The 18,731-nt window shown below is 41.7% G+C and overlaps 2 protein-coding genes across 2 annotated transcripts; both read right to left on the bottom strand.

The window, feature by feature from the left end:
* Positions 1-33: 33 nt before the first annotated feature.
* Positions 34-4,466, bottom strand: LOC123841024 (protocadherin beta-6-like). The gene has a single exon (XM_045870719.2). It carries the CDS (start codon positions 3,717-3,719, stop codon positions 1,284-1,286), a length of 2,436 nt encoding a protein of 811 aa, XP_045726675.2. The 5' UTR covers positions 3,720-4,466; the 3' UTR covers positions 34-1,283.
* Positions 4,467-15,323: 10,857 nt separating this feature from the next.
* LOC135365361 (protocadherin beta-5-like) lies at positions 15,324-18,687 on the bottom strand. Its single transcript, XM_064596009.1, has one exon. It carries the CDS (start codon positions 18,356-18,358, stop codon positions 15,971-15,973), a length of 2,388 nt encoding a protein of 795 aa, XP_064452079.1. The 5' UTR covers positions 18,359-18,687; the 3' UTR covers positions 15,324-15,970.
* Positions 18,688-18,731: the final 44 nt, after the last annotated feature.

Raw genomic sequence — 18,731 nt, 5'->3', positions numbered from 1 at the left:
ACTTTAAAAATATACATTTGAACTTTCAAATTGATAGACAAAGACAAGGAGATAAAATGTACTCTCAACATTTTATATTCTGTAATAGAGTTTAGGGTGTGTGGAGGGTGGTTTCCGTTTAGAAAGAAAGTAAAAGAATGATATTTAATTTCACTTATTGACAAAGGTAATGCATTGTGGAGAGAATATTAACATTTTTCTATATTCCTTGAAAATAAACCTTTGAAATTCACTGTTGGAATGTTAGTAACATTCATCAAATATTTATTATGCATTTATAACTGACTTGGTATTATTTAAAAATACTATCATAAGCTTACATGCAGCTCACAAACTGGAGTTTAATTTATTGACACTTTTGTGCAAAGTTTATATGCATAGAAAAATGTATTGACTATTATGGTATATTGAAATACACATAAATATGAATGGTTGTCTTAGCATTTAGCCATCTTTAGTGTTTATCTTTAATTATTCACATTGTAGCCATTACCCCAAAATGAGACTTTCACTGGCAGATTAAGTAATATCAAATACTCACATTTTATTTTATGTGTTTTGTTTTTAAAGATTTTATTTATTTATTTGACAGAGAGAATGAGAGAGAGAGCACATGAGAGGGGGGAGGGTCAGAGGGAGAAGCAGACTCCCTGCCGAGCAGGGAGCCTGATGCGGGACTCGATGCGGGACTCGATGCGGGACTCGATGCGGGACTCGATGCGGGACTCGATGCGGGACTCGATCCAGGGACTCCAGGATCATGACCTGAGCCGAAGGCAGTCGCTTAACCAACTGAGCCACCCAGGCGCCCATTATTTTATGTTTTTAAAGTAGGCTCTATGCCCAGTATGGGGCTTGAACTCACCACCGAGATCAAGAGTTGCATTTTCTACCAACTGAGCCAGCCAGGCACCCCCAAACACTCACACTTTAAAAATTTCCCTACATGGTAATGGTGATGACAGTTGTCACCAATAGTTAGATATACAATCTTACTTAAGGGCTTTGTATTACAATTTTTCTAAGACGAATAGAAGATTAAATTTCAAAAATTTTAAATTATGCAAATAAAAATTTACTTTTTATTCGGATTGTCAAATATAGTTGAGAGTAATACAAATCTACTAAGCATGATATAGGGAAAACACTGTACATACCCAGTATCTGATTTTTTTTCAACCTAAGGAAGTGTAGTAAAATAATTAAAAAACAAACTATCGATAACATTTAACTAAGTTAAAAGATTTTCAAACTAAGTAGGGCTTAATAGGATAATCCAATACTTAACTGAATAGGAAACTATCACGAACCATGGGGTTTTCCTCAATTTCCTTTCCAGTGCCCTGAGGAGGGAAGTTGGGAATAATGGGCTTGAGGAACTTGAACTCATTGGTCCCAGATCCTCCCGTCAGACACACCTGGTACTGGTAGCTGTGCGACAGGGTCCCCGCGCCGCTGACGTCCAGCAGGTGGCCCGCGAAGGGGCCCTCGGGCAGCGAGCAGCCGCCCCCCGCCGCGGCCCGGCTCCTCCTGCCCAGCCGCACCGCCACGAACCCCAGCACCGCCACCAGCAAGAGCGACGACACCGACGCCAAGGCCACCACCAGGTGGACGGTGAGCGGGTCGGCCCGGGCCTCGGCCGCCGCCGCGGCCGGGAGCGGCAGGTAGGGCTGCGAGAAGCCGTCCACCAGCAGCACGTGCAGCGTGACGCTGGCCGACAGCGGCGGCTCGCCGTTGTCCTTGACCAGCACCAGCAGCCTGTGCCGGACGGCGTCGCGCGCGCTCAGCGGCCTGGCCGTGCGCACCTCGCCGTTGTGCGCCCACACGCCGAACAGCCCGGGCTCCGTGGCCCTGAGCAGCTGGTACGCCAGCCAGGCGTTCTGGCCCGAGTCGCCGTCCACCGCCACCACCTTGGTCACCAGGTAGCCCGCCTCGGCCGCCCTGGGCACCAGCTCGGGGCAGCGCGCCGAGCCGTTCTGCGGCGGGTACAGCACGAAGGGCGCGTTGTCGTTGGCGTCCCCCACCAGCACGCGCACCAGCGCCTGGCTGCTGAGCGCCGGCGAGCCGCGGTCGGCCGCGCCCACGCGGAACTCGAACGCGCGCAGCGCCTCGAAGTCCAGGGAGCTGAGCGCGAACAGCTGCCCGGTGGCCGCGTTGAGGGACACCAGCGAGGCCAGGGGCAGCCGCGGGTCGTGCGGCGGCAGCAGCGAGTAGGTGACCTGCGCGTTGGCGCCCGCGTCTCTGTCCGCGGCGCTCACGCGGCCGATGTGCAGGCCGGGGCTGTTGTTCTCGCGCACCCGCAGGGTGTAGGCGGTGTGGCTGAAGGCCGGCGCGTTGTCGTTCACGTCGGACACCGTCACCGTCATGTGGTGCTGGGTTTGCAGCCTGGGGGTGCCCAGGTCAGTGACGGTGATGGTGATGTTGTACTCGGCCTGGCTCTCTCTGTCCAGCGCTCCTTCAGTTACCAAGGTGTAGAAATTCTCGACTGATGGTCTTAGAAGAAAGGGGAGATTGTCATCTATAGAACAAATAACCTGTTGATTTTGTCCAGAATCTGCATCTGACACACTGAAAACTGCTACTATGACCTCTGGCAGGTTTTCGGGGATGGGACTGACGAGGGAGGACATGGTCAGTTGAGGAGCGTTGTCATTTACGTCCAGAACCTTGATGACTAAAGAGCATTTTCCTGATAGTCCCCCGCCATCTGTAGCCTCAATATCCACGTGGTATGATTGAAATTCCTCAAAATCCAAAGTCTTTCTCAGTCGAATTTCTCCTGTAATTGCGTTTATTTCGAAGGGTTGATTAACGTCATCTCCCTGAAATAGGGCATAAGATACCTCCCCAAAGGATCCTGCATCTAAATCTGTCGCTGAGACGGTGATAATCAGGGAGCCTAGGGAATTGTTTTCAGGGATTTGTGCCTCATAGAGTTCCTGAGCAAATTCGGGAGCATTGTCATTGATGTCCAAGACCAGGATCTGAATCTCCGTGCTCCCAGACCTGGGCGGAGACCCACCATCCAGCGCTGTGAGGGTAAGCCTTAGTTCGCGCTGCTCCTCGCGGTCCAAGGCTTTGTCCAGCACCAGCTCCGGGAACTTCCTGCCATCGCTGCGATTGCGAGTGAGAACGTGAAAATGAGGATTGGAGCTGATTATATAGCTCTGAAGACTGTTGTTACCAGCGTCTAAATCCTGTGCCATTTTCAAAGGAAATAGCTTTCCTGGTGTAGTAATTTCTGATATTTTTAGTAGCATTTCTCTGGCTGGGAACTCTGGGGCGTGGTCATTTATATCTCTGACTCGTAAAGCAGCCTGAAAAAACTGCAAGGGATTTTCCAGTAACACTTGAAAAGGTAGCACGCATGGCTCAGTGGAGCCGCACAGCTCTTCCCGGTCCAGTTTCTCATTTAGCAGTAAATCATAGGTCTTTGGGTCAAGCTGCAAATACTGTCTGTTCCCCTTGAAAACAACCTGGGCACCACGCGCAGCCAGTTCTCCTCTCCTGAGTCCCAGGTCCTTTGTCAAATTGGCCACAAACGTGCCAGTTTCTGACTCCTCCAGTACAGAATATTGAATCGATTCTGAACCGGCTTCCCACAAAAGCACCCATATAATGAGAATTGCCACTTGCCTTTTCTTGCGATGTACTTTTGTTCTCGCCATCTCCATTATGTCTGATCCCAGAGGAAAAAATCTTTTTCCAGTCCCCATCATCACGTCCACCACCGACCCTCCGAAATGTCTTTACTGTTGAATTTCGAATTCGTCTTATAACTTGTCTGGTGACGAGTGCCTTCCTGAATACTACTATCTTAGCTCCAGCTGTAAGTGTGTTCTGTATTTGGGGGGGCTTCTGAATAAAATGGAGTCCACCGAATCTGCAGAGCTCTTATTCACTCTCTTAGCCTGCACTGCCACCACGCGTTCAAATTAATAACTTCAGGAGGTGCATACAGGCAATACCATTTCCAAAATCTGAGCCTTATAAAGACTTTCAGGTGGAGTTAGTGTTTTTCAGATTGTAGTGTGTGAACCATATGCATAAATAATTACTTGGGAGTCTGAGTTGTTTTTTTCCAGGTTGACTCCTGGGTTTCCCTCCAGACCTTGAATGAAATTCTCTGGTGGTGCTAAGGGCTGAAAATCTGCACTTCAATCTCTCTCTTTAAGTGATTCTCGTGCATACTAATGTTTAGGAATCACACCCTCAGGTAATGTAAACCTGTAAAACCAATTTTTATTCTTTGGCAGTGAAATTTATCTCTGATGAGTAGTGTGATTTGTGAATCCAAAAGTACACTATTTAATCGTCCCAACAAACAAGTCAATAAACTATACAAAATGTAAAAGTTGGTTAGCAACACCAATTATAAAATAAACAATTATTTCTCTAAGTTATATGGCTCATAAAATGGCATGAACAACAAGACTTAACTTATTTTGTGGTTACACCTGCACAGTAAGGGGAACAATTAAGCTATTAGGAGGAAAATTGAGGCCAACACATACTTATGATAGAAGTATCTGATTAATTAAATTATTTAAAAGGGTAACTAGTGGGGCACCTTGGTGGTGCAGTCAGCTAAGCGTCAGACTCTTGGTTTCAGCTCATGTCATGATTTCAGAGTTGTGAAATAGAGCCCCCAGATGGCTCTGAGCTCCTGAGCTCCCTGCGAGTCAGCTTAAGACTCTTTCCCTCTCCCACTGCCCCTCCCTGCTGCACTCTTTCTCTCAAATAAATAAATAAATCTTTAAAAGAGGAACAAGCAACAATCAGTCTGTCATAAGTAGGCATTTTAGGATTTTACTTCATTTTTTATGGGTAGAATTGGTCATGATTTTATTAGTTTTGTTCATTTTATTATAACTTTTAAATCAAATTTCCCTCCTATATTAATTAATTAATGAAGGCCCAAATATATTACCATGTTGTAAGGACATAATGCAATGCAGAATACAAACATTCAAGAATCACCTCTATCATCCTCTCACAACAAGGATGACGCTAGTTGCTATTATAAATAGACACTAAGTAAGATAGTGAATTACATTTGAGTGGATTCCATAGAATTCAATGATGGTTCACCATGGCTATATCCATTTCTATCTCACCATTTTCTGCTCAGATAAATAGGAAAATATGTCTTTAAATATCCTCAAAATATATGAAATGGGTCAGTGCACATATAAGAACACAAAATGTGCCAAACATAATCTCATCTCAGATTGATTTCATAATTCTTGAGAGGTGAAATCAATTGAGTTCAACCAAAGTTCACTTCAGGTAAGAGCCAAAGTGATGGAAGATAAAAATGAGGATATTTTTCAAGATGTTTCAACTCTAGGTAAAATAAGTAAAGCTAAATAAAGTCTAAACTCTGAACAGATGAAATAATTTTGTAGTTAAAAAATATCTCTACCTACCCAGAAGGATAAAAAATAAAATCACTGTGACCAGCCTCCATGGTTCACTTGATAAATGTTACTGAGAATAGACTTCCTTGAGAGTATGAATAACAAGATAAACTGGTGAAGTAAAACCAACAATCATAAACATATTAGATGGGTTTAGTTTCTTCTTTGAAACAAAGTTATTTCCAACTCATTCCTTCCTTCGATGGGCATTCTGATTCCAGCTTGATGGCATCCCTGCCATTTGTGTGGTCCTTTGAGCTCTCTCTTTGCCTGCACTGACACCAGAAATCTTCACATATAGCTTACTGAATTATTTTTCACTTTAAAGCAAATTTTACTAGCAGTACAGTATCTGTGATACTCAATTGGGACATTGAAATGTCTTTGAGAATGTTGCTTGTTATGACAGAGAGGAAGAAGATAGTATCTTAATGTATCATCCAAGGCTATCAGTTGGTATGTGAAGACACTGCCTTTTTATGGAAATTGATTATTTTAGATTCTTTCAGGAGAGTGCTTCTCTGTTTTATTCTCTTTCGCTTTCCTTTGCTAGAGTAGAACTGAATTGAATTTATAAACTTGTCTCACAAGTAGTAACTCACTAACATTTGTGGAAAAAGTTCAACACATACAAAGCAAACAGCATAACTTCCATTTACACGTCATCCAGCTTCACAACATCTTGTCTCATTTCATCTATAACTTCCCCTCCACTTCCCACTCAATGTTTTTGTACAGGTCTTTTCTTAAGGTAATGTTTACACAAATTGAAATGCATCAGTCTTAACTATATAAATGGATCCATCCATGTAACCCACACCTCTTTCAAGATACAGACTATTTTCATCATTCATTGGGAATCTTCTTAATCATATTTTCCAGCTTAATTTTAATAATTAGGTGGCAAAAACTTGGTCTCCTCTGGACACAACATGGAAAGGTAAACAATGTAAAAAACCACCAAGCCCTATGTCATTATGCTCATGTACGCTTATGTGAAGTGACAGATCATTAAGATTAATTTTACTGATTATTACCAGTGACCTGAAATAATACTTTGATGAACTATTGTAAAGTATATTAAACTTAATTTTATTTAGTAAGCTTATAATTATTGCATAGCTGATCAAGCTGGTTTCCATTTTTATGCTACAAATGTTTGTTTTCCTTTCATTCCATTATAAATTTTAAAAATTCTTCAAGTTCTAAATGTGAGAATCCATCAAAATCCTACAGGAGAACCTCTTTGGCCTTGGCTGCAACAACTTCTTGCTAGACATGTCTCCAAAGGTAAGGGAAACAAAAGCAAAAAATGAACTATTGGGACTTCAAGATAAAAAGCTTTTGCACAGGGGCGCCTGGGTGGCTCAGTCATTAAGCGTTTGCCTTTGGCTCGGGTCATGATCCCAAGGTCCTGGGATTGAGCCCCGCATCAGGCTCCCTGCTCGGCGGGAGGCCTGCTTCTCCCTCTCCCACTCCCCCCGCCCCGCTTGTGTTCCCTCTTTCGCTGTGTCTCTCTCTGTCAAATAAATAAATAAAATCTTAAAAAAAAAAAAAAAAAGCTTTTGCACAACAAAAGAAACAGTCAACAAAACCAAAAGACAACCGACAGAATGGGAGAGGATATTTGCAAAATCTTTTCAGATAAAGGGTTAGTATCCAAGATCTATAAGGAATTTATCAAACTCCACACACCAAAAATAAATAATCCAGTCAAGAAATGGGCAGAAGACATGAACAGACATTTCTTAAAAGAAGACATACAAATGTCCACCAGACATGTGAAAAAATGCTCAACATCCCTCAGCATCAGGGAAATACAGATCAAAACCACAATGAGATACATCAGATCAGTCAGAATGGCTAAAATTAACAAGTCAGGAAACAACAGATGCTGGTGAGGATGTGAAGAAAGGGGACCACTCTTACACTGTTGGTGGGAATGAAAGCTGGTACAGCCACTCTGGAAAACGGTATGGAGGTTCCTCAAAAAGTTGAAAACAGAGCTACCCTACGACCCAGCAATTGCACTACTAGATATTTATCCAAAGGATACAAACATAGTGATCCGAAGGGGCACCTGCACTCCAATGTTTATAGCAGCAATGTCCACAATAGCCAAACTATGGAAAGAGCCCAGATGTCCAACAGATAGATGAATGGATAAAGAAGATGTAGGATATATATACAATGGAATATTACTCAGCCATCAAAAAATGGAAATCTTACCATTTGCAATGACATGAATGGAACTAGAGGGTATTATGCTAAGTGAAATAAGTCAAATCAGAGAAAGTAAATTTTCATATGATTTCAATCATATGTGGAATTTAAGAAATAAAACAGAGGATCATAAGGGAAGGGAGGGAAAAATAATATAAGATGCAATCAGAGAGGGAGATAAACCATACAAGACTTAAGTATAGGAAACAAACCGAGGGTTGCAGTTAGGGAGGAGGGTGGGGGGATGGGGTAACTGGGTGATGGGCATTAAGGAGGGCACATGATGTAATGAGCACTGGGTGTTATATGCAACTGATGAGTCACTGAACTCTACCTCTGAAACTAATAATACACTATATGTTAATTAATTGAATTTAAATAAAATTTTAAAAAACAAAAAAATTAAAAAAATAAAAATTCTTCAAGTTTACTAAAAATGAAAGACAAAGATTAACCTTCAAGGTTAGGCTTCCAAATCTTCTTTAATTTTGTTATGAATCTCTTAAAAAATCTTATTTAATTTAGCTATATCCAAGGAAAAACAATACTTCAGGGCAAAGATGGAAATATATAAGCAATCACTTAAAGAACCCTCTGAATTGATGGGAGAAATGATGCAGAAAAGTTTGAAAATATAAAGGATTTGAGGGGCTCCTGGGTGGCTCAGGCAGTTAAGCTTCCAACTCTTGATTTCATCTCAGCTCATGATCTCAGGGGTGTGAGATCATCGAACCCCATGGCTCTGCACTGGGCATGCAGCCTGCTTAAGATTCTCTCTCTCTCACAGACAGTAGTTTCAGTTCTGATGGTATAAGCAAAACAAATAAAACATGTTTATAAAAGTTGTATCTTGAAACACTGGTGTTCAACAGCTAGCAGCTTATGTGGTTCACCCCATGCATTGTTAGTGTTTCAAATTTTAATGGTTATCTCCAGCAGCTATTTCTGTAGTAGTTGCGTTTATCTTTTGTCTAACCCTAACTGAATTATCTTTTTCTCATGGAGGCGTTTATATTCAAAGTGGTGATTCTTTCCCTTAGATGCATAGGGAGAGTCACAAGTTTGATGGAGATGACAGTTTAGTAATTTATGTACTGTTGGAATTTGTGCTAGCAGCTTGAGCACTTGTTCTGTGTGCCTATGAACTTAATGCTGCTTGTCATATCCCACTTTGACTTCATGGAGAATGAATCCCATCTATTCAGCAAAGGCTACTAATACTAAGTGAATGGTATTTTCTGTGTGGAAACTGAATTTTGTTTTATTAGCCTTTAGCTAAGGAATTTTTCCACTAGGTGCTCAGCTACTAAAGAAAAACAAAAAACAAGACACAAAACTATTCTCAAACATTCATTATTAGACAACTGGAGTTTTTGCTGGTTTTGTAACCTACTAAAATGGATAGGCTGTTGAACATTTCACATTCAAAAGTTTTTTGTAGGATGGTGGGGAAGGGGGGGTATCTTCAATGTTTATTTTAAAATAAAAGAAGTTCTTGACTTAAAAAAAAAAAAAAGATTCTCTCTCCCTCTCTCTCTCTCTGCCCCTCCCCCGCTAAAAAAAAAACAACAAAGAACCAGCTTTTTACTTCACTGATTTTCTCTATTATTTTTATTTTGGATTTCATTGGTTTCTTCTATTATTTTTATTATTTCCTTCCTCCTGCTTCTTCTGCTTGCTTTGGGTTTATTTTCTGTTCTTTTCCTAGATTCTTGAGGTGGGAGATTAGATAATTGATTTGAGACTTTTCCTCTTTTTTAATGTATGCTTGTAATGTTATAGATATCCCTCTCTGCACCGCGTTAGCTGTGTCTTACAAATTTTAATTTGTTGTCTTTTCATTTTCAATTCAGCTTGATATATTTTTTTATATCCCTTGAGACTTTGTCTTTGATCCAGGGATTAATGAGAAGTGTGTTGTTTAGTTTTCAAGTGTTTGAAGTGTTGTTTTTATGTTATTGATTTTTTAGTTTGATTCCATTGTGATTGGAGAACCCACATTGTATGATTTCAGTCCTTTTAAATTGGTTGAAGTTTGTGTTATGGCCTTGTTTATGTAGTTTATCTTGTATATTTTCTGAAAGCATTTGGAAAAAATGCTTATTCTACTGTTTTTGGCTAGGAATTTCATAAATATGGATTAGATTCTGTTGGTTGATGGTGTTGTTTAGTTCTGAGTTCTTGCTGATTTTCTGTCTAGTTGTTCTATCACTTGTTAAGAGAGGGTGTTGAAGTATCCAACTTTGATTGTAGACCTATTTTTCCTTTCACTTGTCAGTTTTTGCTTTACATAATTTGCAACTTTGTTACTTGGTGTATACATACTAAATATGTATAAAATACATAGGAATGCTTTGTCTTCTTTTGTTGTTATATAATGTCCTGAAGAAATCTGTCACTTTCTTCCCCACTTTCTGGTCATTTTCTTCCCTCTGATGTCTACTTTATCTGAAATTAGTATGGTCGCTCCTGATGTATTTTTATTAACATTTGCATAATATATTTCCCATCTTTTTACATTCAATCTGCCTATATCATTATATTTGAAGTGAAGTGTCTTGTAGACAGCATACGGTTGGACATTTTTTAACCCATTCTATCAATCTCTTTGCTTTAATTGGTGTGTTTAGACCATTTACATGTAATGTAATAACTGATATTAGAGCATAAGCCTAACATTTTTTTGTTTTCTGTTTGTTCCCTGGAGGGTTTTTTTGTTTCTCTGTTTTCTTTTTCCTGCCTTCCTGTGGGTTATTAGAACATTTTTTAGAATTCCAATTTGATTTATCTGTAGTGTTTTTTAGTGTATCACATTGTATAGCTTTTATAATGGTTGCTCCATACATAACTTATTACAGTTTACTGGTATTGTCATTTTACCAGTTCAAGAGCAGGGTGGAAAACTTACCTCCCTTTATATCCCTTTACATCCCCATTTATAATTGTCTTAAAAATTTCCTCTCTAGGGGCGCCTGGGTGGCTCAGTCGTTAAGCGTCTGCCTTCGGCTCAGGTCATGATCCTGGAGTCCCAGGATCGAGTCCCGCATCGGGCTCCCTGCTCGGCAGGGAGTCTGCTTCTCCCTCTGACCCTCCCCACTCTCATGCTCTCTCTCTCTCATTCTCTCTCTCAAAAAAAAAAAAATTTCCTCTCTATATACTTAGAATTATATCAGACATAATCAGATATAATTTGGGATTCAACCATCAAACATAATTTATGAAACTCAAGAGAAGGAAAGTCTATAACATTTACCCATATTTTTGTTTCCTGTGTTTTTCTTCTTTACTGATGTCCCAAGATTCCTTTTTTTTTTTTTTCAGGTAGCCTCCACGTCCAACATGGAGCTCGAACTTACAACCCTGAGATCAAGAGTCGCACGCTCAGAGTCCCAAGATTCCTTTCTTTTTAATTGATTCCTTTCCGTTTGGAGAACTTTCATCAGCCATTCTTTTAGGGTAGGTGTACTGGCAACCAATTCTCTTCCTGAAGGATATTTTCACTGGATATAGGATTCTGGGTTAACATTTCTTTTCTCTCAGCACTTGAAAACTATGTGTCCTTCTTCTAACCTCTATGGTTTTTGATGAGAAGTCTACTGTCATTCAAATTGTTATTGCTCTATGAATAATGTGTCATTTTCACCGCTTTCAAGATTTTTTCCTTGCCTTTAGTTTTCAGAAATTTGACTATGATGTCTTTTGATGTGGATTAACAAATATGATGTCATGAGGCTTTTCCCCTATGTTTTCAGCATGTTGCTCCTCTGTTGTGCAGTTGCCAGGATCTCTCTGCTTCCTGTAGCAACAAATATCAACACTTCTCCTAAGGGAAGAAATAGAAATACTCAAAATAAAGTGAGGGACTTACTTTAAAAAAGGATGGAGAAGAAAAACCAAAGATGTAAAATGCAAGAGAAATATAAGAAACATAGAGGAATAATTGAGAGTGTTCAATATCTGACAAACACAAGTCTCAGAGAAAAAAACAAGATAAAATTAGGAATACTGTTATTAAGGAAATAATAGTAGAGATGAAATAATCCCAGATATGAAAAAGCATGAAGTGTTAAAATATATGACATTAAATGACATATATAATATATAACATATCAATGAAGTGTAAGAAAACTAAATGCATTTTCAGACATGCAGAGACAAGAGTTCATTTTTCGTATACCCTCTCAGGAATCCACTTGAGGATATACTGTAGCAAAGAGAGGGAATTTTTTTTTTAAAAAGGAGATAAGTAATCTATCAATGGACTTAACTAGGAGAGGTATGAAGACAAGATGATAGTTTTGTTCACATTTAGAGATCATTTAGTCCAGAAAGAAGCAGAAAGATAGAGGGCTTCGGGCAAGAAATATGGGAACCTGAATTATTGATTTAAAGATATTTGAAGATATGGTAAAGCCAACTGATGGAGTCTAAAATGGTGAATCTATTTGATCTTGATTCTAGGAACACTCTATTTTCAATGGCACAGGAAACACAAGAATAGATCAAAGGAGCAGAAAACACAGTCCTTACCACTAAGTAATATGGCTCTGCAATGAACAACATATTTTATTGTAGTTAAAAATATAACAAAATTTACCATCATAACAATTTTTCGGTGTACAGTTCAGCAATGTTAAGTATATTCACATTGTTGTGAAACCGATCTTCAGAACATTTTCATTTTGCAAATCTGAAACTCTGTACCCATTAAACAAAACTCCCCTCTCCTCCTCCCCCCATCCCTGGTAATCACCATTCTACTTTCTGTTTGTATGAATTTAACAACTTTAGATACATGATTTAAGTGGAATCATACAATATTTGCCTTTTTGTGATTATCTTATTTTACTTAGAATAATGCCCTCAAAGTTCATCCATGCTGTAGCATGTGATAGGCTTGCCTTCCTTTTTTAAGGCTGAATAATATTCCCATTCTTTACACACACACCACATTTTGTTTATTCATTCATCTATATGTGGGTATTCGGGTTGCTTCCATCTCTTGCCAGTTGTGAATACTGCTGCTATGAATATGGGTGCACAAATATCTCTTTGAGACTTTGCTTTCAATTCCTTTGGATATACACCCAGGAATGAGACTGCTGGATCATATAGAAGTTCTCTTTTAAATTTTTTGAGGAGCCTCCATACTGTTTTTATAGCAGTTGCACGATTTTACAATCTCACCAACACTGCACAAAGGTACCAGTTTCTCTACATCCTTACAAACACTTGCTATTTTCTGGTTTTTGATAGCAGTCATCCTCATGTGTGTGTGAGGTAATATCTCATTGTGGTTTGGATCTCCATTTCTCTGATGATTAGTGATGTTGAGCATTTTTTCATATTTTTGTTGGTCATCTGCACATCATCTTCAGAGAAATGTCCATTCAATTACTTTGTTCATTTTTTAATGAGGTTACTTGATATTTTGTGGTTTCTGTTGGGTTGTAGGAGTTCTTAAATATTATGGACATTAACCCCTTATCAGATAAAAGATTTGCAGATATTTTCTCCCATTCGATAGATTGCCTTTTCACTGTTGACTGTGTTCTTTGATGCATAAAAATTTTTAAGTTTGATGTAGTGTCATTTGTCTATTTTTGCCTTCATTGCTTTTGGTGTCATGCCCAAGAAGTCATTGCCAAATTCAATGTCATGAAGCTTTTCTCCTGTGCTTTCTTCTAGGGATTTTACAGTACAATGAATATTTTGAGAAAGAGAAAATCAGCCTCTTATAAATAGGAACTGGCCTAGCACTCACAAATGGGCCATGATCTTCTCCTGTTGAATATAAATAACTTCACAGAACATCATTAAAGACCATTGTGATAAGATGGAAACAACCACAATAAGATGACATCATGATCATGCTTGGGCAGAGACAAAAACAAGAACATGGTAAACCGCCCCCCCCCAAAAAATGACCAAGTCCTCTGTCCTAGCTTATTATGAGTGAATGCAGGTTTTTAAAAAACCAGTTACAGAGCCCAGTTACAGGGGCGCCTGGGTGGCTGACATTAAGCATCTGCCTTAGGCTCAGGTCATGATCCCAGGGTCCTGGGATTGAGCCCTGCATTGGGCTCCCTGCCCTCATCCACTCCCCTTGCTTGTGTTCCCTCTCTCTCTGTGTCTCTCTCTGTCAAATAAATAAATAAAATCTTTAAGACAAAACAAAAAAATAATAATAAAAAATAAAAAACCAGTTACAGCTTTAACCTCACTTTGTTCTTCTCATCTCCTAAATAAAATTCAGTAAGAGCCCTATAATAGAATTACTGCCATTCACTGAAAGCATCTAATCCAGGGCTACTTCCTTGAACTCTATGCAAAATCACTGAACACAAGCCCAAAACCTATAGCTCCTTTTTAAGGCGCTATTACTAAGGTAACCCATGCTTTCCCAGGATGTGCAGTCTCCCTCATTACAACAAGTCAATAAACCCAACTTTGTTCTGATGCAGTGTGTTCCTGGTGATCTTTGGCTGCAGGGCATTCATAATTTATGTGTCATTAATGGTGAATTTTTAATATTGATTTTCAGAAAACAGATCTACAGACAAAAGGGGGAATTCTTAGCTATGGTTGTAGAGTAAAAAATGTCATCAACCTTGACAAAAGTAAAAGTTAATTTGATAGAGGTCTGAAAGTGTAAGGGAGAAAGAGGTAAGAGGAAAAAAATAAGAACTGTATTCTATTCTGTCATACAAGTAAATGCAAAGGAACTGTTGTTAGTGGAACAATAAATGTTGCTAGTAGAATAATAAATAAAAGATTTCAGTTTGTGCAGGGAAGTACTGGAAAACAGTGACACAGCCATATGTGAAGGATGAATGAGAGAAGTTTTAAGTGTGCTAGGTACTAAACAACAGCAGGAAATTGAGGAAATTGTTTTAAGTTTACGAAAAAGTTACAAACACATTCTTTAGTAATAAAGAAATGAATATAAAAAGAACTAGAAATAAAAGGTTTAAAAGTACTTTCCATTGGGATAAAATGAAAAACAAATACCAAGTTTTGGCAAAAATGTGGAGGAACATCCAGACTGTACTGACAGCAGTGTAAATTGGTACAACCAGTTTGGAAAACTATTTGGAAGTATCTACTACACTTGATCTTAGCAGCAATTTCACTCCTAGGTATACACCAACAGAAAGGCATATAAATATTTGCCAAAGGACATGTATGAGAATGTTCAAAGCAGTATTATTCGAATAGTCAAACCTTGCACCAGCCCAAATAGGATGGGCAATAAATTGGGAAAGCTTCACACAATGGAATACTATACAGCAATGATAATAAAAACTAAAATTAAAAGCAATATCATGGACAAATTTCAGAAACATAATGTTCAGTGAAAGAAGCCAGACACAAAATAGTTCATACTCTACTATTCCATTGATATAAATTCAAAACAGGCAAAAACTAAAACATAGTATTGGATATTTGTTATACTTGGGCTGGTAGTGACTTTAAGGGGTAATTTGTGTGGCACCTGAAATGCTAACAATGTTTCATTTCTTCATCAAGATACTGGTACCAAGTATGTTCACTTTCTTAAAACACATTGAGCTGATGTCAGGATTTGTTCCCTTTTCTGTATGTATAGTTCAATAAAAAATGTTTGTTTAACAAAATGTTTGCCAGTGTAGATCAGAGCTAGGAAAGAAGAGTAGAAGATTGTTGCTTTTTTTTTTTTTTTAATTTACTTATTTGAGAGAGAGCGCAGGGGGGTGGGAAGGGGCAGAAGAAGAGAGAGAGAATTTCAAGCTGACTCTGAGTTGAGCCAAAGCCCCACACAGGCAGATCCTGACCCTGAAATCAAGACCTGAACCAAAACCAAGAGCCCAGGCTTAACCACTGGAGCTACCCAGGTGCCCAGATTATTGTTGCTTTTTGTCAGGTTTTCTCACACACTACATTTGTTATCATGTGCATGTATTCCTTTGAAAACAAAATTATGTAAAAACATTTTTATTTTTGCTATTTAGCATCAAAAACACTTGGAGTGTGATGAAAAATGAATAGAATACAGAGAAAAACAATATTTGATTTCATTAAAATAGCTCACCCTGACAAATACCATCAGGAGCAAACATCTCAGAAAAATCAAGAGCATGCTTAGATTTGGGGTGGCACTGTGTAAATAGATGCCATGACATAGAATTCAGTTTTTCAAAACTGGACAAGATAAAGTTCAAAGGATAAATTTACTACAAAAGGGAAATCATACCTGAAGGTGGGGTTTTTCTCCGTGACGTTCTCAAACTTGGTATTTGGGGAAATTAGAGATAAATGGCAAAACACAGGGCATTATGATCAGATCCCTAATTGAATCCACAGCTATTCCGGAAGGTGGCCTTTCCCTCTATTACTTCGACAGCGCCATGGGGCGGAAATTTGGGGATAATAGGCTTCAAGAACTTGAACTCATTTGACCCGGGGCCTTCCGTCAGACACACCTGGTACTGGTAGCTGTGCGACAGGGTCCCCGCGCCGCTGACGTCCAGCAGGTGGCCCGCGAAGGGGCCCTCGGGCAGCGAGCAGCCGCCCCCCGCCGCGGCCCGGCTCCTCCTGCCCAGCCGCACCGCCACGAACCCCAGCACCGCCACCAGCAAGAGCGACGACACCGACGCCAAGGCCACCACCAGGTGGACGGTGAGCGGGTCGGCCCGGGCCTCGGCCGCCGCCGCGGCCGGGAGCGGCAGGTAGGGCTGCGAGAAGCCGTCCACCAGCAGCACGTGCAGCGTGACGCTGGCCGACAGCGGCGGCTCGCCGTTGTCCTTGACCAGCACCAGCAGCCTGTGCCGGACGGCGTCGCGCGCGCTCAGCGGCCTGGCCGTGCGCACCTCGCCGTTGTGCGCCCACACGCCGAACAGCCCGGGCTCCGTGGCCCTGAGCAGCTGGTACGCCAGCCAGGCGTTCTGGCCCGAGTCGCCGTCCACCGCCACCACCTTGGTCACCAGGTAGCCCGCCTCGGCCGCCCTGGGCACCAGCTCGGGGCAGCGCGCCGAGCCGTTCTGCGGCGGGTACAGCACGAAGGGCGCGTTGTCGTTGGCGTCCCCCACCAGCACGCGCACCAGCGCCTGGCTGCTGAGCGCCGGCGAGCCGCGGTCGGCCGCGCCCACGCGGAACTCGAACGCGCGCAGCGCCTCGAAGTCCAGGGAGCTGAGCGCGAACAGCTGCCCGGTGGCCGCGTTGAGGGACACCAGCGAGGCCAGGGGCAGCCGCGGGTCGTGCGGCGGCAGCAGCGAGTAGGTGACCTGCGCGTTGGCGCCCGCGTCTCTGTCCGCGGCGCTCACGCGGCCGATGTGCAGGCCGGGGCTGTTGTTCTCGCGCACCCGCAGGGTGTAGGCGGTGTGGCTGAAGGCCGGCGCGTTGTCGTTCACGTCGGACACCGTCACCGTCATGTGGTGCTGGGTTTGCAGCCTGGGGGTGCCCAGGTCAGTGACGGTGATGGTGATGTTGTACTCGGCCTGGCTCTCTCGGTCCAGCGGTCTCTCAGTAACTAGGGTGTAAAAGTTCTTGAATGTGGGTTTCAGGAGAAAGGGGAGATCCTTCTGGATGGAGCAAACCATCCTACCGTTGTCCCCGGAGTCTGGATCAGAAACACTGAAAACAGCCACTACAGTCTCTGGTGAGTTTTCTGGGGTAGAGCTTGTGAGCGTCGACATGGTAAGTTCAGGGGCGTTGTCATTCACATCCACAACCTCTATAGCTACAGTGCATTTTCCTGAAAGGCCCCCGCCGTCTGTGCCTGCAATTTCCACGTTATAGTATCGAGTTGCCTCGAAATCCAATGCCTTTTTCAGACGAATTTCTCCTGTAATTTCATCTATTACAAATGGTTGAGTAACTTCATTGCCTTGGAATAGAGTGTAGACTACATTCCCATTTGTTCCTGCATCTAAATCTTGGGCAGAGACAACAACAATTAAGGAGTTTAGGGGGCTGTTCTCGGGAACCGGTACCTCATAGAGCGACTGTAAAAACTGAGGAGCATTATCATTGATGTCCACGACTTCAATGTGGACTGCAGTGGTCCCGGACCTGGGCGGAGTCCCACCATCCAGCGCCATGAGGGTTAAACTGAGCTCAGACTGCTCCTCCCGATCCAGCGCTTTGTCCAGCATGAGCTCTGGGTATTTTCTGCCATCTCCGCGATTACGAGTGACAACGTGAAAATGGGAGTTGGGGCTGATTGTGTAGTTCTGCACAGTGTTGATACCTATGTCCAAGTCCTGAGCTATTTTCAAAGGAAATATGGTCCCTGGCTGAACATTCTCTGGGATTTTTAGGAGCATTTCCTTGTCTAGGAACTGTGGGGAATGGTCATTTATATCCGTAAGTTGCAGATCAGCCTGAAAAAACTGCACCGGGTTTTCCAGTAATAACTGGAAATATAATATACAGGGATCTGTCGCCCCGCACAGCACCTCCCGGTCTAGTTTTCCATATAGCAGCAAATTCCCGGTTTCTACATCCAGCTGCAAGACCTGTTTGTTTCCTTTGTAATGGATTCGCGCGCCCCGAGTAGCTAACTCCCCCACCCTAAGCCCCAGGTCTTTTGCCAGGTTGGCCACAAAGGAGCCACTTTCTGTTTCTTCTGGCATGGAATACCTAATTGCGTCAGAGGCAGCCTCCCACAAAAGCAACAATATAGCAAGAAAGATAACTTGCCTTTTCTGTGGTGTTTTTGCTAGCGCAGTCTCCATTGCTCAGACCCAATTCAATAAGGTGCAGTTTCTTCAACTCTGTATACAATCAGCCCAGATGATTTGGTTAAATAACCTCGATTTAGATATTTCTGACGACTCGCCCTAGAATGATGTCCTCTCTGAAGATAACTGCCGCTAGATCTTACTAAAATGCTTCCTTCTTTTAGGAAGCGCTCATTGTTCTGATTCCAGCTTAATGGCGTCCGGGATAGCCATAGAGCCTTTCATTCATACTCTAGCCTGGAGCGCCACCAGGCGTCCTTACTTACTATGGCATATAGTATTTGCCATTTCACTCCAAATTACAAATTGTATACACTATCAAAGTCCTTTTAAGTCACAGAAGTGCACCCTATCGTATCTCCAGTTC

The sequence above is a fragment of the Mirounga angustirostris genome, unplaced genomic scaffold (assembly GCF_029215605.1).
Source record: "Mirounga angustirostris isolate CCGP_5_RB_7025 unplaced genomic scaffold, mMirAng1.0.hap1 SCAF_7, whole genome shotgun sequence".
NCBI classification, from domain to species: domain Eukaryota; kingdom Metazoa; phylum Chordata; class Mammalia; order Carnivora; family Phocidae; genus Mirounga; species Mirounga angustirostris.
Note: the sequence above shows the minus strand (reverse complement) of the source record. Positions and strands in the feature narration are given on the sequence as shown.